The sequence below is a fragment of the Phaethon aethereus genome (assembly GCF_964289735.1).
Source record: "Phaethon aethereus genome assembly, chromosome: 16".
In the NCBI taxonomy this organism is placed as follows: Eukaryota; Metazoa; Chordata; class Aves; order Phaethontiformes; family Phaethontidae; genus Phaethon; species Phaethon aethereus.
The window spans coordinates 4980942-5003669 of record NC_138592.1 but is presented as its reverse complement, the minus strand read 5'-3'; the positions used below and the strand labels follow the sequence as shown (position 1 = coordinate 5003669).

The 22728-nt window shown below is 39.9% G+C and overlaps 1 protein-coding gene across 1 annotated transcript in view; it reads left to right on the top strand.

Annotated features, from left to right (window-relative positions):
* The window catches only part of CDH26 (cadherin 26), a gene marked incomplete at both ends in the record, with an annotated part of 29231 nt that extends 6787 nt beyond the window's left edge, over nucleotides 1-22444 (top strand). The window contains 9 exons of the mRNA XM_082007150.1: nucleotides 343-485; nucleotides 730-963; nucleotides 1514-1741; nucleotides 2820-2944; nucleotides 3371-3445; nucleotides 4454-4537; nucleotides 5239-5435; nucleotides 8989-9278; nucleotides 22119-22444. Of these exons, the coding sequence (XP_081863276.1) occupies nucleotides 343-485; nucleotides 730-963; nucleotides 1514-1741; nucleotides 2820-2944; nucleotides 3371-3445; nucleotides 4454-4537; nucleotides 5239-5435; nucleotides 8989-9278; nucleotides 22119-22444 (1702 nt within the window). The remainder of the gene's footprint in view (nucleotides 1-342; nucleotides 486-729; nucleotides 964-1513; nucleotides 1742-2819; nucleotides 2945-3370; nucleotides 3446-4453; nucleotides 4538-5238; nucleotides 5436-8988; nucleotides 9279-22118) is intronic.
* Between the last annotated feature and the right edge of the window lie 284 nt (nucleotides 22445-22728).

Below are 22728 nucleotides of genomic sequence, written 5' to 3'. Positions count from 1 at the left end.
GTTGCATTATTTATATTTGATGACAAAATTTCGACGCCATAGAAAGGACTAAGGTATGCTTGGCTCTAAGAATGCTAATCTGATGTGGAAATTAGATATTTTCTTAGTTCCCAGGTACAGTTTGATGGGCCTGTACAAGGTGTGGAAACGTGTATGGGGACCTATTTGTAGGCTGTGTTGAAACACACAGCTTGTCATACAGTTAATAGAAGTTAGCATCATTAACAAGTGAAAATACCTACAGAGCTCAGAAGAACAAAGAAAGATGCAGTAGAAATTTTCTATTCTTCAAAATCCATTGAAGAAAATATAGCACTTGTTACTTTTTAATTTCTTTTTAAGATATGAACTAGCCCATGACCCAGATGGTTGGCTGAGTGTGGATGAGAATTCTGGAGTTCTTACTGTGGCAAAAGAATTTGATCAAGAATCTTCTTATGTCAACAACAGCCTGTACACCATCATCATTCATGCTATTGATCATGGTAAATAGCCAGTCAGAAAATATTCAAGCAGTATTTGGACTGTTTGAGATGAGGTGCATGTTAGATATAAAATGATAGCAAGACTAAAGGTCTAAGTGGAGAATTGTAATGTAGAACATCCTAATGTTTAAAACTTGTGTTATGTGTGACTAGTAGGATAAACCTGACAGAGATCCTGCCGATGGACCGGCTTTCGTCCATACCCGGTTATATGTGTTTTTCTGTTTCTTTTGCTCCTATATAGGTATTCCACCACAGACTGGCACTGGCACCATCCTGCTTTACTTGTCTGACTTTAGTGATCATATGCCAACATTAGTGGCTCCTTCTTTAGATGTGTGTGACAAAAAAGAAGGGACACATCTCATTGTAAAAGCTAAGTCCGCTCCGGTCCACTCACATTCTGGGCCATTTACATTTGAGCTGGCTGAGGACTCTGAAGAAGTGAAGCATAACTGGAAATTAGGAAGGAACTTTGGTGAGTTCTTCCTTTCATATCCTTCATGAGAAGTTCATTGTCACTTATGTGACACTTAAGTGTCACTTATTTCACTGTCTTTTACCTTTATGGTTTGTTACTGATTAGTCTCAGTGAGGCTGAAAGGACGTGGAAGAACAGCTTTCAAAATAGAAATTTGCTGCAATTTGAAAACATGTTACATTGTTCTTCATCTCTGCTGAGGACGGGGCCAGAAGCAATGTGTTCAGATTGCAGAAAGGGGGATAAGACAGCTGAAGAACCACTTCTGCATTTGATTAACTTCCTAATGAATTCTAGAGGTTATCAGTGCGGCTGTGCCAAAATGCAGCAAGGCTAGGAGAGATCTCGTTGCCCAGAGAGCTCAGCAAGGTGATAAAGTGGGATGTCCATTTGTCCTATTTATTATGTCCTGTTTGCGCTGAGGCTGCAAAAAGTATTTGCAATTGGGGTGCAAATGAGCTTCCCTTTTGATTATCAACAGAAGGGACTGTAGAATGTCAGACTTCTTTCTGTGACTCTTGAAATAATTTGCTTGTCTTCTTTTTAGGGGAGTCAGTTGAACTTTTCATGTTAAGAAGCCTCCCACACAGTAGCTACTTGGTACCCATCATTATTCAGGACAGGAAAGGATTTTCTACACGGCAGAATCAACATGTTAGGCTCTGCTTTTGCCCAGATGGACGTACATGTAAAGATTCACCACCTCCACAAGCAGCAGTGAAACTTGGAGGTGGTGCCATTTTAATAATACTGATGGCTTTCTTATTACTGCTGGGTAAGTAACCTCCTAACTTACACATGCAAATTATCTGTCATCTGCCCATTGGATTTCATTGCATCTGCAGCTAATGAACATGTGCTAAAATCTACCAGTCTTAACAGGAAAGACCATTTGCCTTTATGTGTTAGAGTGTAGTCAAGGTGCAAGCAGATAATACTTGCATTCTTCATGGTGCTTCCATCCATGTGTCCTGGTCCATGACCCATTCTCTCTTCAAATTTTAGGAAGTCCTTAGTTTTCCAACACAAGATATTGCTATTTCCATCTAGTAACCAAAGAGATCTTTTTTGATAGCCAAGAAAACTTTCAAATTACTAGGCACTATCAGACAATGCATAATGCAGAGGAAGGTGGTATCCAATGCTGACAATACAGGGTAAAAGACACTAGGAAGATTACTAAAAGTTATCTACACTCATGGTTGGGATGTGAAAAGGTGAGGACTGTGTATTATAGAGAAGTGAAAATGGGAAGATAACATAGATGCATGGAATACTATTGTATGAACAACAATAAATACAAGTATATAACCTAGGAAAAAAGAAAATATCTAAACTTATAAAACAGAATTGCAATGTTAACAGGTGGATTTTTTCAGCTTTTTACTTGTGAGAATCATTATATTGTGGCTAGAAGACAACTGGCAAATCTAAATATGTTGTGAAGCTGAACTCTAGTACAACAAAGTAAATATTCTTACTTGCATTGAATAAAATTGAATACTTTACTTTTTTGAACATTACCAATATACTGGCTAAGTGGAAGTAATTAATTTCTCCCATAGGGTTACAATACTCGGTAATTGCTTGTTACAGAGCTGCTGCCTCTGTAGCAGCAGCAGCAGAAGAGATGAACTACTGATTCTTTATCTGAAGCAAAAAATAATAGACTATCAGACCACTATTCCTCTGGCTACCTGTGAGTTGTCTAGTATGCCTGCTCAGTGCAGTTGCTGGAGGTTTCCGAGTTAGCTCGTTTGGAACTGGGCTGGGTACTTCACCAAGCCACTGTATTGAGCCATGCAGATCTGTTCACAATGCCCATTTCACCATTCCCTTTCTTGTTTCAACAGTTTCCAGTATTCTACTTTGGCGGTTTTACACACCGGGTTCTAAAAGCGAAGCCATTGTTCCACCTCAAGAGGGTGAACAGACTTTAATCAAATATAATGAAGAGAGCAGAACATCTTTGTCTCAAGTAAGTGCAAAAGCATATGTTCACATTACCCTACCACTGTTGTGTGGCTGAATCTGGTACTAGTCATCTCTTTTATTACGTTTCCTCTGGTTTTGGTATCAAGCACGATAAAGCTTTTTGCCACTAAGCATATCTGGGGAGTGCTGTTCTGCATGGACTGAATATTACCACTCTGGTGACAGCCTATTATCACTCCTACCATTTTTCAGTATCAGCAGGACCTTCCCAGGTGCCTCATCCTACTGATGAATCCAACAGATGAGGAGGCACATCAGCTCTTGTCACGCTGCTAGTGTGAAAACACATACTAGTGTTTTCAACAGGGAAGTAAATGAAAGTGAAAAAAAGGAACAGTCTGCAAGGAAGTGTGATCCTTCACAGCCTAGTTCAGTTTCTTATTAATACCATTGCTGTCCCTGTATGCAGGTTAAGCTGGATATTACAGACCATGCTGCTCATCTACCTGTGTCTGTGGAAGCTGAAAAAGAAGTGATTGCTGAGGTAACTGCCTCTTTCCTTATGTAAATGCCCTTTTTTACGCCACAGAAATTGGTAATCCCACGAATGAGGTTTGGTATTAATAATAGTGGGAAGAACAATGCAATACTATTCTATGAGAAAATTGTTGGAGGTTCCACTGCTACTTGAAATACCGTTTACAACTTATTTTTTCCTAACAGCTTTCAGTTTGAGACTGGCACTTCCTTTCATTAGTTATTGTACTGAATATTTGGAAGTGTAATTTCTTCCAAAATTCTTATCATAGTACCTGAATTGATATGCAAAATATTTTATTCAGTTCTTGGTATGTGAACTAGAACCGTCATTCTTCAGATATCTATCAAAAACTTGCAGGTCAACATCTTCTACTTAACATGCTATAAAAGTGTCAGCTGGATTTATGAGTATTTTTATGACTATAAGATTTACTTCTATGGGTTTGAAGGCTTTTGAGTTTGTTCTGTGGATTTTGTGCTGTATTCTCTAACAGATGTCTACTTGGATTGTAAAGAACGCGTGAAGGAAATTCAGTAGGTGACTGCCATGTGTTCTGTTCATAAGTACCTAGTGATCACCAAGAGACTCTAAGAAAAATCTCTGCCTTACAGCAGGCAAACAAAACATAAAATAGTCTCTTTTATGTGTGTAAGAACCCAATTCCACAATCCTTAAGACCATAGTTAGGAGCTAGGATTGCCTGTGTGAGTAAACATTATAAAGTTCTGAGGTCAGATTTGGTGCTGTTAATGAAAAGGAATCCAATAAATTTAGAGGAAGAAACGTATTTAATTACTGGAGATTATGAAGAATGCCTACAGTTGGTGACTCCATGTACACATGTATTTATAAGAAGAAACCATCCCTGAACAGAAAAAGCTGCAATGTAACTGGAGAAGACAGCGCAAGAGAAATGGGGAGAAGAGAAAGACAGATTTATTTGTATCTGAAAGAAATGTTAGTAGGTGACTTTATGCTGGTGAAACCTGAGGTACTATGTTTGTCTGTTAGGATGGCCTGCACACTAGTTATGAGACGTTCCACGTAAGACACCTTGATTGCATCACAAAGACAGTCGACAAAATTCTGGGTCAGGTAAGAAGCGAATGTTGGATCCCTCCTTTGTCAAGTTGGCTTGTAAGAATAGGAAGAAAGGCTAGCAAAACTGGAAAGCTGCTATGGCTTCAGCTACTCTCTCAGCCCACATCTAAGAATCATGACAATCGAAAGCAAGGGATATATTTGATGGGGAAACATTCAAGACTCTTCCGTGTTGAAAATGTCTCCTAAACCTCTCACTGCCTCTGGCTGGTCACCCAGTAGCTACTGCAAGGCTGGTGTCTGTCACCTATAACAAATTCTTCCAGACAGGGAAGTGGGGCTAAAATGCTTTCTGTTGCTGTGCCAGGTTCAAGTTCGGTTGCCTGCTCTTTTGCTTCTGTGCTGTCAGGGAAATCTTAGTTCCTCTTGGCATGGACATGTTCACAGGCATGTCCTCTGTGCCTCCTTGGGCCAGACTGCATGCCTTCACACAGTCATGTTTACTTGTTAGCTGGCTGGCCCACGGCAGATGAAATGCTCCTTTCTGCCTCATTTGTATTGTAGAGGAGGTTCAGGCTCTGGTGCTTATGCAGCTGGGAGTTTCAGTGCAACGCTTCCGTATCAGAGAAAGGCTCATGCTCTTCGCTGTACCCTCCTCGCTTACCTGCCTCATTTGCATACCATGAGTTCCTTTACTTTCCGAAAGGGCAATAGGAGCTTCCGTGACGATTTGCATTGCTTCTTCCCTTCTTTAGAAACTGTATTACCAAAACACACTGGAAGATTACGGGGCCATCTATGAACCTTACAGGTATGCTGAGGAGGGAGAACTGGAGCGAAGTAACTCCTTCTGCTCTGCCTCCATTGGCAGTGAGGACTTGCCTGTTGATTTTTTGAATACTCTGGGACCAAAGTTTTCTGCTCTGGAAGAAATCTGTCAGAAGCGATTTCCGTAATTCAGCTGATTTCAGAAGGCTGTGACTATTTGATAGTGTTGCAAAGGCTTCTGGCAGAAGCACTGACAAATTTGGAAAAAAAGAACTATCTGCACTTGAAAGTGTTGCAGTATGTTTGCACCATGAATACTGGGCCTTTCATTCTTCCTGCCTACACTGTTTGCATGCCTGCAGCCAAGAACGTGACGTGTCTGGAAGGTCTGCTCTCTGTGAAGAGATGATGGAGTGACTTTGGCATATTCTGTGCAGACTTACACAAATAGAAGATCTGATATTAAGGATCCCCAATGTAGTATGCAAAGGAAAAAAACAGATCTACGAGGCTAGAAATTCCAGTCAAAGTTCTACATGGAAATAAGCCAGTTTTGAACAGAGAAGGCAATTACCAGCTAGGCCAGCAATACAGTCCTTTCTCCAGTAAGTGGTCTCTTTAAATCCAAGATTAACTTTAGTACAGCACCATGTGGATCTGACTTGATGATCAGATAGTTTATTTCTACATGACTGTCGTGGTTTAACCCCAGTCAGCAACCAAGCTCACTCGCTCCTCCCTGGTGGGATAGGGGAGAGAATCAGAAGAGTAACAGTGAGAAAACTCATGGGTTGAGATAAAGACAGTTTCACAGGTAAAGCAAAAGCCGTGCATGCAAGCAAAGCAAACCAAGAAATTAATTCACTACTTTCCATGGGCAGGCAGGGGTTCAGCCATCTCCAGGAAAGCAGGGCTCCAGCACGCATAACAGTGACTTGGGAAGACAAAACACCCATCACTCCGAATGTCCCCATCCCTTCCTCCTTCTTCCTCCCAGCTCTATCTAAGGAGCATGACGTTGTATGGTATGGAATATCCCTTTGGCCAGTTTGGGTCAGCTGTCCTTGTCTGTGTCCCCTCCCAACCTCTTGTGCTGCCCCAGCCTACTCGCTGGCAGGCCAGCACGAGATGCTGAACAGTCCTTGACTGCTTAGAAACAAAGTTAACTCCATCCCAGCTGAAACGAGGACAATGACATTGGAACGTCTAAGAGAAAGTGCACTTCTACTCTTAGTGTGACTGTAACCACGTAATGGCCTGAGAGGTCTGCCACCAATCTTGCCTTTAAGCACAAAACCGGCACTTATTTAGTGCCTGCATGCTTATGCTGGCATCTGGTGGCTGTTACTATTATTACACTGTTGTAAATACTCGAAATGCTAAGAAATTGTTGACCGAGGACAAGATATGGTTATTCGTTTCATTCAAATAACTACCTCCTCTAAACGAGCTACAAGTGACTGTGATGAAGAAATTAATGGGTTTCCTCAAGCACCGTTGATAAAACAGAGGAAATGATAAAGAAATTTAACCACAGATGTGTTACTTTTAAATTTGTGGTTTGTACCTGTCTGAATGTGTGCAGTTGACCTATGCTCAGTTATAGCATGATGGCTATTGGTTTTACAATACATGTATAAGGAAAGAATAGCTCAGAAGATAGTATTCTGCCATTAGGTAATGTATACAGGCAATAAGAGATGGAATTAGTCACAAATCTTACGGCTGTTCTATTACAATTCTGTACTAAAAGAAAAATGCTTTGCTTAAGGCGAGCACAAAGTCTGGTATCTAAGGCACTGTTCTTCTGTTTCAGAGTTTACTTAAACAATAAATTATGCTTTTGCTCAGATGTTATTAACTAATAATTCAAGGCTGGAAACTTCAGTGAAGTGTGATAAAAGAATTTGGCTGAGTGGCAAGCAGTTAAATTTTCCTAAATGCCATCAGCAGGTTCTGTTTACACAATAAGTCACTACTCTGATAAACTGTCCTTAACTTATAATTGCAGATGGAAGACTTCAAATCAGGCCAGTGGTTTAGAAGCACTGCTAATAACCAAGATAGCTTTTCAATTGCAAACTATAATCATACTGGTAAGATTAGAATTGTGCTGTGTTTTACTATTTCTTCTGAAAATTATGCAAGATTAAAAATAATAATTAAATTATTCTGTGTGTTTTTTGTTGGTGTAAACTTGTTTTGGGGCTATAGCACACCATGCTTACAAAACACAAAAATATTAGATGTGATCAGACCCACAGTTGCTAATGCCAGAAAAAGTTGTCTCTCTCTTGCATGGGAAAAAAAAGAACTGTTTTAATGAAAAGCTATTGTATAGCAAATGAGAACGTTCACTGGGGTTTCTTACAATCATATGCAATGTGCCCATACAGGTAGTTACATTCATTATTTCAGTGTCCTCAAGGATTTAGAAGACTTACACACACTAAGCTACTACAGCTTCCCAGCATCGTTTTGAGGGAAAGATGTAGTGTTTGTACTTAAAGAGCAGAAATTAAGGCTGAAAGAGTTCCTTGGTTGACCACAGTCACACAGAGAGCTTGCAGCAAACTAAGGAATAGCACTTAGCCATTGTGCTTTGCGTATGTCTTCTCTTTCACCAATAAATTTGACCTTTGCAGCAGTTTTTTACACCATTCCTTTTGACCAGACCCAAGGAATAGGTACTTTGCTGTGGTCATATCAAAATAGTACAAAATCTTTAGTATATACAGTCTTGGAGCAAACAGTGATGGAAGTAACAAATAATTAAACCCCTCATTTTACAGGTAAGGGATTCATGCACAGAAATCATAAGGCGGCTCCCGTAATCAAAAAGAGACTTGCAGAATGGATCTAGATTTTCAGAATCTGCTTTTGGCACTGTAATCATTGAAAGTCCATATTCATAATTCCTGTGAAGCCCTGTCATTTGTGCAATTACCTGGACAAAAAATATTCCTCCATCCTTAATTCCTTGCACTAAGCATTTGCAATCACAAATTTGGTGATGTGACACTTGAACCCCCGTTAATGATCACATTGTTTATTGATCTTTTTATCTAACTCTGGTAGCTGTATGTACCATTTAAGTGCATAATGAGGTGTTCAGTTTGTTTGAATGATTGTTCTAATATTTTAAATGTCACTGTGTGCCTTTTAATAGGAATGAGCACTTTTATGTAGGAATTACAAAGCATGTTACAAACACCTAAATGTTTGAAAGCTCTTATCATCCCTGCTGCCAAAATACGGACAGATAATCTGTCAGGTAATCACACTGCGGGTGTCTGGACAACAGCAAAACTCAACAGGATCCAGAAAGTCTAGCGTTGTAGGTCTGCATCTCAGCTCCGTATGACAATTACTTCTTTCTCCATCTGTGCTTGAGGTTTGAGTTGACAGTTCTTCTCAAATGGGAGTGAAGGAAACCTAAATTAATTTATTAATCTCCCACTGTCTTAAAAACTAGAAACAGGTGCTTGAGATACCAGTAATGTTTTAGTGGAGTTTGGCAGAAGGGAGGCCCGGGCTGGTGAGGTATACCTCCAGTGCTAAATTATTACAATCAAAAAGGTTTATTTAGAGGCTTTCTTGAGACACAATGATTACTAAGTAGCGAAAATGAGGCATAAATCAGAGCATTTCTCACCTCCATCACACATTTGCATCAATCACGCTTTTAAAGATACTATTGCAGGAAGCTAGTCAGTAAACCGCTCTTAACCGTGTAGGCTGAGGTCTACATCAGGAGACAGACGAAGAGGTAAGCGTCTGGACGCAGCACGTTTACTTGTGCCACACAACACACTGAATACTATGATGAGATCCCAATCAGGTTTCGGGCCTCAAAAGTGCTGTTACCCTGTCCTCACTGGAGGTGGCAGTGAACCACCAGACTCCCAGTCACTGAGGGAGCTTTCAAATGCCCACGTGAAGGTTGATGCGAGGTCCCTGCCTGACACCGCTTCTCCACCAGTGCCTCGCAGCAAACCTGGGCTGAGGGACAGGAGATCTAGTCAAGGCAACTTGCTGTATTTCTCCCCAGGGCCCCTCGGCTTCTGCCTGGTGCCCCCGTCCAAAGCCGGGTAGACAGCTCACGCATCGCCCACAGAAACAGCCATTGCTCAGGGGACAATGCCAGGGCCGCTGTCAGAGCAGTGCTGACTACGCAAACCCAAGCGGGTGTTATCAACGGCCTCAGCTAATGCTTTGCTCGTACATAATGGCAGAGGGAGCGTGTGAAGCCTCTGGTTTGTTCAGGGTCTGCTTTAAACTAAGTACCTTCATGGCTTGCTGTTTTATAAATGCTGGTGATGGGCTATGGTGTTTCAATTACCTGTTCCCAGCGAGAGGTCTAATCACGATGCCTGTGAATCCCCATTACTTCTGGCCCCTGCTGTGCCCGAGGCAGTGGGAGTCCCAGCAGCACAAATGTTTATCTCCGCACAATCTTCACGTCTGTCTTTGTTTTGCCTCATTTATAAAAAATCTTACTTAAAAGTAAATGACACACAATCAGTAAAGGGGAAGTTAATCACACTGGAACCAAACTTCTGACACTGAGTTTTAAAGGAAACAAGAGAGACTGATCATAGGATAGTCCTACAGAGCATGGATGTCAGCGTGTTACCAGTAAAACCTTTTTGTCTCAGACAGAAAGCATTTCCCCCGTCTGCTATTTCCTCTACTCTGCTGAGCAATGGCAGATCCCCCGGGATCTTTAGGCTGCCACAGAAGGAGTATGTTTTAATCAAATCTTTCTGTGCCGGTTTGTGGTCATTTTCTCCCTTCTGAAGGATTCGTTTGTCCTGATATTACAAGAAGTCATTTAAAGGACAAATAAATGACAAGAGATTTTGTAAGTGAAGGGTAAACCCCATGCTGAGTGGGCTATAATTAGTTTCTTCTATTAATGCCTTAGGTGGTGTTGTATTTCACAGTCCTAATAATTAAACACTTAGTAACGGAGCGTTGGACTAGTGTTTTAAAAAAACCCATAGGCCACGCTGGGGACTTTTCTCAAGATTTTCTGAGAGCAAGCAGGGAACAGACGTTGTAGCACTTGTGGTAGTGGCAAAGTTCCTCAACTCCATTCAAAAGCCACTATCGCCTTGAAAGAAAATGAAAATGGGCTTTTTCTTTCTTAACACATGCTGACGCTGAAGACCGAGAATAATGAGAGATTTATGCCATTGCAATGTGGCTTTCCATGTTAGCCTGTGGTCACACTTGGATGGGAAAGCTGGTGACTGGGAAGACACATGCAAAGCACAGGCAAGCAGGTGCTGTACCGTCACCTCCTTGTGCCATTTCTGCTCTTCACACTCCCATTATTTCACACTTTTCAGAAGTGATGAGAAGTCTTCAAAATGGAAACCTCTGTTCTCCCGTGCTAACCCTGTTAGTGAAACATGGCACACTGACCTGGATCTGACCAGGATACTTTCTTGATGACTGGAGTAACATAATTCACAACGTCTACTGTAATTACTCAATTCTATCCTGAATGTACATTTCTTAGGGACTGGTACATTTCTCAAGAAACAGAAGGCACCTGAAAAACTTGAATATTTAATATTTCAGATGCCCATTTTGTTTCGCTTAACACTTGTGGTAGGAGCCTGCTATTTCCAGTTACCCTATGCGGTGTGAACTGAAACTCAAACTCACAAAACATGCTTTACTCTGAAGGATAAACCTCTACATTTCTTCTGCTCTGCCTGTGTCACCTCTCTCCTGCTGAGGACGTTGCAGTAAACCCCAGTTCACAAGACAGCCATTCTGGATTGCAGAAAACGAAGCAAGCTGAGGCTACAGAAGGCAGCGGAGGCCCTTCAGGCTTTTCCCCTGTCCCCTAGACAGAGGTAATGACCCGATGCGAGATTTGGCAAGAGTGACTAAATGACTAAATACAATAGCAAAGCTAAAATTTCCAGATGCTCATACAACATCATCTGCCCTTTGCAGGTTCTTTTACTGCTTGCATCAGAATAGTAACGGAGTGTCGCGCAGCACTGATATCTCCAGTACGTATTATGCAACGTGACTAACATCTATTCCTTCTTTCTACTTATCCCCAACAGATGAAAGCCCAGTCTTTTGAGAAAATGGGGGTCTCATTAGTAAAATATCAGTATAAAAAAGCATTTTTTCTTAAAATATAACTTCACTAAATATATTAATATTGTTGGGACCACACTTACAAAGATTTTTTTTGTACAATCTACTGATTAATCATAATAGCTGAATATGATACATTATTAATAATTCAGTAGTTTTTGATTTGTTCTGAAGTCCATAAAATAAGACAGAAAATTACTTCAGGGATTCAATTAGCAAATTATTTCAAGGCACTGGTAATTATTAATGCTTCTTGATAGAGGCTTTTCCTGTGTAAAGACAGTTCTGTAACTACCCAGAAGATGGCATAAGTAGGCCAGTTATCAACGTTCTAGTACCAAGAAGTAAAACTAAGGAAGTTTTACTTCTAAAATTAATAATACCCTATTTCAAAACAAATCTACTTATAAAAATGTATATTTTGGTATGGTCAGTGGAGAGGACTTTTCTTTCTTAAGGTACAGCCCTTCCCTCATCAGCATCATGCAAAGAAAGTACCACTTAATAGCTATACAACACTGCTGAGAAAAAGGAATCTGAGGAGGCTAATATGAAAATCTTAGGCAGATATTGATGATTTTTTTTTGGCATTAGGATATATCCATTATCTAGAAATCTTTGTATTTGTCCACTGTTTCTTTTGATGAAGAGACAGCAACAACAACTGATAAAAAAGATATTTCTGTATTTTTGTATCAGTATTATACTCTGTCTAGCTCATTTCATTCTGTTTGCTTTTCCAAAGGGTTTTATTCAAATAATTTCTAAAAGTATAGTGCATATGGGAGAATCCATTTACACAGCAAATGAACAATTCAAGCACAAAGGGGATTTATGCTTGCAACTGGCCTTCAATATGCGACTTTCCACATGAGCAATTTACATATGCCAATATATATTTTCAGTATTCAAACCTATAAATCCCATAAACAGAAAAGACGCTCTGCACACTGTGGTACTTGATACTTCAAAGAAGAAACAAAAATTAGGGGAGATCAGTTTCCCTCCCTTCCTTCAGTGTTTTGAAATGCCTAAATCATGGCTCAGGGAGACGCCTGGTAGTGTCAAACTAGTTCTTGACAATATAAATGTACTTGGGATTAGTACGAAATTTGCTAACTTGAAATCTGCTGTCTGTCACACTAAGGTTATTGTCTAGAAGTGAAACCATGGAGAAATGCAATTAAACAGGCAACCCATCTTGGACCTTGGGTCAAATCCTGATTACACAGATGCTGAAAGTGATGTTGATAGACTCTGCATTCACATCTTTTTTCCTGGGCATTTGTGAAGTGCCACAGAATGTCATAGTTGAAGCCTCCCCTTATGAAAGGCCAAGAGCTGGGTTAGTGGAGTTGTCGCAAATCAGCTCTGAGTTGCAATAGTTCAGTTATGTAGGGAGATTTGCAAACAGCTAGCAAGGCAAGTGTTTTTTTCCAAGTTCTGAATTAATTCCAAGGAATTGATAAAGGCAAAATGTCTAGGATAGAAAAGATGGGCATACTAATATAAAAAGAAGGAAAAACATACCCATTTCAGGAATGTAGACCACCACTGGACCATCCTTCCTGATCTCCATCAAACATCAGTGAATCTTAGGCTACTTATTGTATGGGCAGGTGACATCTTTTATTCCTTGATAGAGCCTGAAAGAAGAGAGTTTACTCCCTAATTAGGACTCTGAGATGCTTCCACAATAAAAACACTAACAGTCCAGACACAGAACTACTACTTGTACTTTTGATTTTTTTCCAACACATTTTGAAGGATATCTGTGAAAGGGTATTTTTTATCCTGTAATATTTGCCTCCTGTCCAGAATAACTTCTACATATCCAGAGATAGGAATCTCGCATTTAAAAAAAAATGCATGTTTTTGTTTTCAAACATTTAGTTTAAGAAACATCAGCTATGGCTAGGACTATCATAAAACCACAAAAACTCAGTCCAGTTCAGCTTGTCATGTTGCCAAGAATGTTGCTTAGATTAATACAAACACGAGCAACCCATTTAATTGAATTGCATTTAGAAGAGATACAGAAAAGAACACAAGATGATTGTGGAAGCTGAACCAACAAATCTTCCAAAGAACATGTTACAGATTTTTATATGAAAAAAAAGAATAACAAATATATTACAAGGCACTAGCACTCACAGTTTTTCCTAGCAAAAAGTCAACATAAAGAAATGGCTTTTAGTGTAGAAACTGGAGTGTGTTCGGGATCCTGAAAAGCTGCTGACACAGGCTGTAACTGATGGAAAACCAACAGAACCTGTCATCTCCATGTTATAGTACTGACAGTATAAAAGGTATTTTCATTTAGAAATTCGTTTGAAAGCAGTAGTGACAAGTGAATTCCTATTTCCATCTACAGTGGAAAGAACTTTTTACTCCAGTGCCTGATCCTTCCTTCTGTTATGTTAGAGGAAATCAAGAATGATTCTAGTAAAGCCAGCGTGATCAAAAGAAGCAAGTGGAGAGGATGGGGCCCCATACATTTTTTGGTCAGAGCATCCATGACTCTGACCAGGACGTTCTACTTACTTACACATACCAGCATTACACAGGAGGAACCGTATGTCTTGTTGAAGAGAGGATGTTTTGGAAAGTATATATTCAAAAGGACATAAACTCATGGAATTTGGAAAAAAGCTAAACTTTCCCAGTGATGTCAGAAGTTGAGAAAGCTTGGACTGTAGAATCTGGGCAACTTCTTACTCAGATATTCTTAGAAATCACAGTGTAAAGCAGTATGTCTTCAAATCCAAACTGGAATGAACAAGGATAAAGAATTCTGGAGTGACTCAACACTAAAGCTAAGAAGGCTTCATACTGCCTGTTAGCAGAGCGCTGTACTGGGAAGGTGTAATGCCAACCCCCACATAATTGTACTAGAGAGGTGCTGTGTCTCCAGAGCAACTCCATACATGGAAGAGTACTCAAACTGCAAAATCCATCTCCAGATACAGCAGTGTCTCTTCCCAAGAAAATCAGGACCTCAGGTGGAGGAGACGGTTTGTGTTTGCATCTTGTTCCAACAGAACAGCAAAAGGTAACTGGAGCGTGCATCCATCACAGGAGCTAGGAAGTACTGCCAAGGCCAATAATTAAGACATAATATAAGTTTTCTTGCCTGAGGATCCAGGTGGCTTACTCCAAAACAGATCCTGAGAGCAAGCTACCACTATGGATGGTGGGAAAGTTTTGGCTCAAGTTTGAGCTGAAAACCTAAGCTAATATTGCTGCATACAACTAGTCATGGTACTCAAAATAAAGTACCCTCAGCTTGAGAAGAAAAGCAGGAAGCTAGGTGTCCCAACAGGTTGATTGCTGATCTGCAACTCTGAAAATCATGCTTCATGAAATTCCTCTGTGATCCTGGGTAAGTTACTTGCAGCCAAATTTTAACAAAGCACTCAGCATCTACCTCCACTGGAATTAGTGGAAATTAAATGTCATAAATCTGTCTACTACATCTCTCCAGCTGTGAAATGGGAACAGTCCTTCCTGTCTAAAAGAAATATTTCCAAAGATTACGAAGTGCTTTTACAGGACAGTAATAGGAAGTCTGTAAGTATCCTGAACAGATATATGAAGTTTTTCTTAACTGATACTATGATGATGTGCCAAATAAATATTTGCTTTAGTTTTTTTGCAATATTCAGGTTTATGACACAAATGAAAGCAAGGCATGGATGATATTTTTAATGTGTTGAATAAATATTCATCAGGATATGCATTTTTTAAGCTAAAGATGCAATATTATTTATAGTCTGTGCTTTCATGTGAAGAAGCTAGTTATATCAGAAACGAGAAGGAAAACTGACACCCTGCTATGAAGTTGTGGGATATTTGCTAACAGGACCATGATGAGGGTGAAACAATCATGTGCTTGACTTGAGTGGAGAGTGTGGGAGTTCAGCACCTCTGAAAAGTTGAGATTTTTTTCAGTATCTTGTTGAACTTCAATGGTTAACTTTAGGCATTCAAATACTTGGCAAACATCACAGAGTGAGACATTGACAGAAACAGGCAAAAAACCCAAACACACACATCTACTGATTTAAAATGCCATGACTGAAATTTGTAGGTGGTTTTAACATGGTAGAGAAACAACTTTATTGGGAATTTTGTCTAATGCTCAAAATGCAGAGTACATTCTTTGCACTTTCTGGGTTACTGGGGAGGGCAGGAAAGTGTGTTTGAGCAGGAGTTGAAGTGTTTTCTCCCTTTTACAAGGTGAAGGCAATCCCTACCATCAACAAGTGGCAATTCACAACAAAAGGGACAGCATAGTTCCCAGTTTTCCTTTTCAGCTGTCATTTGGTTCTTGGAAAATTTTTAGAACCTTTTCCTGGGAATTAAGTGTCCCTTGCTTAGATTGGAATACTTAGAAAGTCCTCAGAAAATGGACTTCCAGGTTTTGATTTCAGTTTATCAGGAAGGTTTACATAAAGCCAATAGCAACAGTGTCTCTCCTTCCCCCAAGATACTCAGAGACTGCTCTCAAAGGCTATGCTATTGCACACATTCCGTCATTACATGCTCTAAAAATGAAAAATAGGCCCAAAAATTGCAAGGTGAATGAGTTAATACATAAACCATTATCATATTCAAGTGCTATACAACTGAATATCTTCTATTTAATTATGAGGCAGTAGAGTCAGTCCAGTGTGGTGACATTAATCATTACAATACTGAAATTTTGTTACTGTTTTTTAAGAGGAAGCTCTTTTAAGATGTAAATTAACTTTGTCTTAGAATTTCCCTCCTCACACCCTCAGTCAAGCAGTAATCACTGTTTATAGGCATTGTGTCAAAAGGATATGTTGAGCTGCTAGAGCAACTCAGAGACCTTATTAAGTATTCCCATAATTGCTACCACAATCCTTATTTTGGTCCTATTGCAAAGGCATTCCATTTCCTCTCTGTCTCTTTGCACTTTTTAGCAGACATTTTAGTAATCAAGGAATGCTATGCAATGACAGCTATAAAGTTTAATATCCTTTATCTAACATGAAGAATTGTAAAAGAGGCATTCGTCCCTGCCTTTGGCCAGCCCAACTATCAGGACAGCAGAATGTGTCTCTGAGCCCTGTTTGATCGTTTCTCCAGACCTCACACCTAGTGTAGCTCAGCTGCAGAGGAAGAGTACCTTTTGTGCACATGCAGAGATTTATTAGAATTTGCTCCTGCAAAATCTACCTAGAAAGACCACAAGACAAACTGGTTCTTTACCAGATCCATCTCCATCATGCCCAACTCTTGGTTTTATGTCCTAACGTGTTTAGCCTCTCAGAGCTGGACAGCAGCAGTGAGATGGTGGAGTGGAGTGTTTGCTAGAATCAGGTCAATTCTTGGAGAAAGGGAGCTGAGAATAAAGTCTTTGAGGCCTTGGATCAGGCCCAGCTTAGAGATGCTGAGGAAGCATTTCTGGGCTGGGCTGAAGGTCTGCTGAATAGATGGTGGTGAGGGACCGCATGAGAGGAAAAGGTTTTTGGATGTGCGAAGCTGGAGCAGGTGATAACAAATTTTTGGCAGTAACTTGTGATTGTAAATCTATAGTAAAGTCAGCATTCGCACACACACAAATCTGAATTTTCCGTTGAGGTAAAGTCTGTCAATTAGCCTCATTTTGACCACAAAATAGTCCCTGGAAGGCAGACTAGATTATTGTTATGGCTACAAAACAAATATTCTGTTATTGTAAAGGGTAACCATATTGTGCTTGCTGAACTGCAGGTCTATTGTCAATGTTACGGTTAGAATTCATAATAGAGCCTGAGGGAGTCAGACACGCAAATGCCATTGAACTTCATAAACAGCTGAGTGCTTACATCCTTTAGCCTCCTCTTGTAAATCCTTCCCTTAAATTACAAATCTGGCCTATAAATACAAAAATCTATTAGACTGAAAGAAAGGTTTGCAATAAAGTATGGATCCATCCTAAATCCTTTGTTCGTAAGATGCTGATCAATATGCATTAAATATACACAGCTCTATTGTGTTAGCTCATCACTTGTAAAATCTTTTGACCTTGAACTGGTTTTACTTCTTAATTTCACTTTTTTCTTTTTTATTGCCAACTATCTGAACCAAAGCTCTATGTGGTCATTGGCTCAGACTCTAAGCAAGGTATGTAAACCTGTATCTTCCTGCTTACAGGCAAATCCCTCTCGTGGAACAGTTGCAAAGTTTTCTGTGTAGTCATTTGAAGAACATTTAGCTTCTAATCTCCCACTGGAGTGAAATTCAAAGGACAATGGACTGACTAGAAATCCTTTCTTGAATTTGTTTTATTTTTGTCAAACTTCAGCATTTCTGCCTTTTGATTGGAATCCTTTGCCATGTTTCATTTATCAGAGAAGTCATGCCTATCTCCTTTTGGTATGGAGATGCCATTTTGCTGTGAAAAATGAACTGCATGCAAAATACTGTGCGTTTGCATAACCTCTTTGGTAATAGTTTGTCAAGAAACCCTCTCAGCATTTTTTCCTGAGACAACAGTGCTATTTCTAAGGATGCAAAATAATAGCTCTGCCTGGCATATTACAGAATCTTAAATACATTATTATATCCACCTTCTCCTAACAGTATTCTTCTAGTATTTGTCTTCACACAGTCACTTAAGGGCTTGTTGAACCTCCACAAAGCCCGTTTTCTGAGAATTACCCATGACATTTCTCTTGGTAAGGAATTTTCGACAGGTGCCTTATAATCTCTTTTTCCTGCTTTTTTTCACTGAGATGATTATCAGAATTATAACGATGTTTTATTTTTCTAAATATCAGCACTGTCAACTGCTTCAGTACTTTTATTTTCTGATCTTAATCAAGGTTTGACCACAGGATATCTTTTTGCCTTTAGCAAAAAAACCAGCACCTTGGTACTGGGAGGTGTCATTGTCACAGCTTTTAGATTCCCTGAAGCTCTTCACCTCTATTGATTAAAACACTTGCATGGCCATGTCGGACAGCTGATGGAAGAACCATCACTTACCAAATTTCCATTCGCCTGCATAGAAATTTCAGTCCATTCTCTATCTATTCTATGAGATGATTTACATATTGTAGGCCAGAACTAAGACATTGGCTCTGATGAAGAAGCATTTTTTTGTATTACTGCAGAGTATTCTCTTTGTTCAGGTGTACTCATGTTAAGTTATGACTTCTCGGCAGTTCCGAGGCAGTGAGTGTACAGTAGGTGGCACTCGCTGTCTTGAGCAGACAGACAGTATCGGGGCCTCTTGAATTAGAAAAAAGAAGGCAGCCTATCTTATCACTTGCAAAGTTAACAGCTCGGAATAGGTAATCGCTAACTGTGGATCAATTTAATTAGTGTCCTGTCAACGTGTGCAGTCACCCTTTGGATCTATATCCATATGCATGTATCTGACATATCTATCTCATGGTTTACAAACATTAAGAGAAGAGGAATCAGATTATCTGGCTGAAGCTTTGACTGTGCTGGGTTTAGAGGTCATCACTCATGTTAAACTTATTAAACATATGTGCTATCGATGTTGTATTCTTGCTCAAACATTAGAGCAATTCTCTGTTATATGTCTCCCCTGTCAGAGATACCTGCAATAAATTTAGACAACACCAGAATACAGAAGGATAAAAGCCCTTTGTTCAATATAAAGTGTGTGCCGAAACAATCATTATTTAACACCATGCTGTTGGAAATCTGTACAGACAACATTTAGCAATGTTGCTAATGTCAAACCACTTCTCAGTTTGAACCACTTTTTATTTAACATACAAATACCTCTGTGTCTTAGTAATCTCTGCCTGAGAACTCATAGAATTGTTGGAAAAACTTATCAGAGACCGACTGCAGTTGCTCACGCTTAGCTTGGCTTCCCAGGAACCTAATGGAAAAACTAAACTGTATTTTGTTTGATAGGTTAACTTATAAGCCTGGTATGAAAGTGGGTGCACACAGTTGTTTTGTATAAAGTCATGATAGAAACTGATTTTATAAATGTTGCATACAGGGTTGGTCAGAACGAGAGTTGATATTGATACTGAAAAGCTAGTATCAATAAAAATAAAGATTAAATCAGTAGGCATAGTTTGATTTAAGAGCAATATACATGAAAATAATATAACTTTTTTCCCCCGGGGTGTCTTAATGAAAATGTGGATTTCCGGAAGGATTCAATTGCTCGATGTATCAAAGTTAGTAAAACCTGAATTCTACCAGCTCTAACTGTGTTTAAGAAGGCAGCATAGTGGTTGGTGATGAGAATGTTTTCCATGCACTGTAAACACAAAGACTAACAACAGTGCAACAAGCATTTTTTAAAATCCCTATTAAAACCAGAAAAAAATTACTTGCCATATTATTTGTCCACAGAAATTATATTAACTTCCATCTTATAATGAGGAGCAAACCAGTGGTGCAAACAAATGAGCTCTCAACAAACTCTTAATTTGCCCACTAGCTAGTAGCCTTGTACTTCTGGCTACTCACATACAACTTGTGACAGCTGGAGAAGGGACAGGGATTCTCTAAGCTCTCTCCTCTCCTAAAGAAAAGCTCCTGTGGTATTGGAAGACCTATTCCTCTCATTATTTACAACATGGTTTTTGAAACGGAAAGGTGGACCAAAGGTACAGCGCGGAGAATGGGATGAGTTGGAGCCTGGCTATCATACAGCACATATCTACGCCACAGGCATTTGGGAGCATCTTTTTGTGACTGAAAAAAACCCAGCAGCTGCATTGTTGGGTGGGGAACGAAATGCCCTTTGGAGAATACCCAAGTTCTGATGTTTTATACAAACCTGATTATACTGTCTGACATTATTGATGTTGACAGGAATTGTAAAGTGAATTTGGAGAGATTAAGTGTATAGGGGTATTGTCTGTAATTTTTAATAATCCTCTTAGATTGTGAAGAAAGGGAACATGATTGTTGTGGATGTATTAATGGAATCTGCCTGTCAAAATAATGAAATTGAAAAAGCTTTTATTGGGTGTGTATATCATAGAAATGTTACCATTATATAAGTCCCTTGTGCCAAATGTATTACCACAGCAATAACTGGAGAAGCATCAACAAGAATACAGTATATAATGATGCTTAAAAATCCCACATATATTGACATTGATAGGAAACTAAACAGGACAATGAGCCACATTCCAGCAAATAAGTTGTAACACTTTCTATTAGCATTTAATATTTACCTTTTTCTTTGTTTTAATTATTTAAGTCTGAAATGTCAATTCAAAGTCTTTAATGTCAGGTGCAGCATTACAGTACTCATTTCCTCCCCTTAGCAAATTTGACCATGTGAGGTATTATATATCGTACAGCTTTTCAGCTTGAGGCTGAGATTTTCCATGAATGATTGGCCAATTAGGTACAAGACAAATATAAGAAGAAATCCAATCAAATAATTGCTAAGTATTGTAGTCAGAAAAGTATGTAACAGGCATCATAATGCAGAAGGTTTGTGGGAGTTATAGTGGACCATAAACTATGTGGCAGTCAATAAGGCCATATTATTACAGAAAAATGTAATATAAATATGATTTTGTTAAAATACAGGTAGTAATTATTTATTTCCAAAGAGCACTAATGCTTCAGCTTAAGTGTATTATCTCTGGATCTGAAATTCATGCTTTGGGAAAGCTGTTGAAAAAATGAAGAGAAGCCAGAGGAGAGGGACAATAATAGCAGCAGATGTGAACAAACACCTGGACTGGTTTGCTGAAGTAAAGAGAAGACTGAAGGAGAGATGAGGACCACAACATTTTTCAATACGTTGCCACTGAACTGTCCTCCCTATACAAGAAGTATATAATTTCACTTTCATTAAGGGAAAAGGGTCAGTTTTCTAATGTTAGTATGGGAACAGATTGTTTAAGGATACAGTAGAATCATCACTTTGAGTAATTTAAAACACATCTGGTAAGAATGGTCAAAATATACCTGATTATCAGAAGAGGAGAATGGACTAGACAACAGGTACTGTTCGTTGCCTGTAATCTGCAAGGCCACTGCAGGTGGCTTAAAGGAAATAGGGAATCCCAGACAAAAGATGACTTTTTGATGTCCTTTAGTGCAAAGATTCTTTTTTCATTGGTAGTGGACTTCATACTGCTAGTGCTGTAACTGTTAGGAATCAGAAATTGTTGTTTGGATGGGAAACTAGCAATGGGGATTTTCTTTAACTTTTTGAATGGATTTTTGTGAGCAGTGACTCAACTGTTTTCTGTGTTTTTAGTATGCACACGCATAAATCAGATCATATATCTGCAGGAAATTTGCATGCCTGAAGATGAAGGATTTCATGTCAGTGTTAAACAGCATGTAAGGTATGACACCACCACCCTACCTTCAGAATTTATGTTCTAGTTAGGAAGTCTATGATCAGGAAATTCTACACAGTGTAGGAAGAAATGAATGTGTCAGCCCTTAAATATTACTTTAGTGAGTCAAAGTCAGTCTTGGTAAGGTGGGAGACACTTTTTTCTCATCAGACACTTCTAAGAAAATGAAATCAAAAGTTTGTGCTGTAGCTGTAAATTGACAAGTTAAATAGTGCAGTAGAGCTGCAGAAACACAGGGATGGAGAGGTAACATCTCTTTCACGGCACATCACACAGCCCAGAGGCTGCTTGCAACAAGAACCTTGCAAGCAGTGTTTGCAGGTGGGATTGTTCTGAGACTCATTTATTTTCCTTTCTTTCCAAGAATTATTAATTTCTGTCTCTTAAATATAAAACAGTGGTTGTTCCTCTTTTGCAACGACACGACGGCCGTGATCGGGGCCTGCAGTCTCTGTGGGCCGGACCGGCGGCGTGCCTCCTCCCGGTACGGAGCGCTCTCCCTGCGGAACGCGAGGAGCTGCGGAAGTCAGCGCCATGGAAGTGTGCTCAACTCCGGCTTCGAGGGGGAGAGGATGCACTGGCAAATCCTGAAGCTTCCCGTTGGGTTAGTGAATGCCCCTGCCGCTGGCAACAGGAGCGAGCCACGGCTAGTGCCAAAGAGCTACACCCGGATGTCATCTTGCCATTTGTACACGCGTATAACGGCTTGTTCTCGTGTACGTGAACATTTCAGAAATGCCTAAAATACTTGAAACAGTTACTCTGCCTCAGCCTCACTTCATCTGCTGGCACCCATGGGACTGTTTGTCTCCTCTCTGTTGAGCGGGCACCGCTGGGAGCACCTCCGGCACGGCAGCGGCTGACAGGAGACGCCATGTTGGGAGGCACTAACGGGGTGAAAGAGGAGCCGCAGGCCAGGGCTCGCCGCGCCGCCCTCCCGAAAGGTGGAGGGGCTTGTAAAGCGACCGGGACTCACCGCTGGTGGGGAAAGGGCGAGGCACGAGGGCT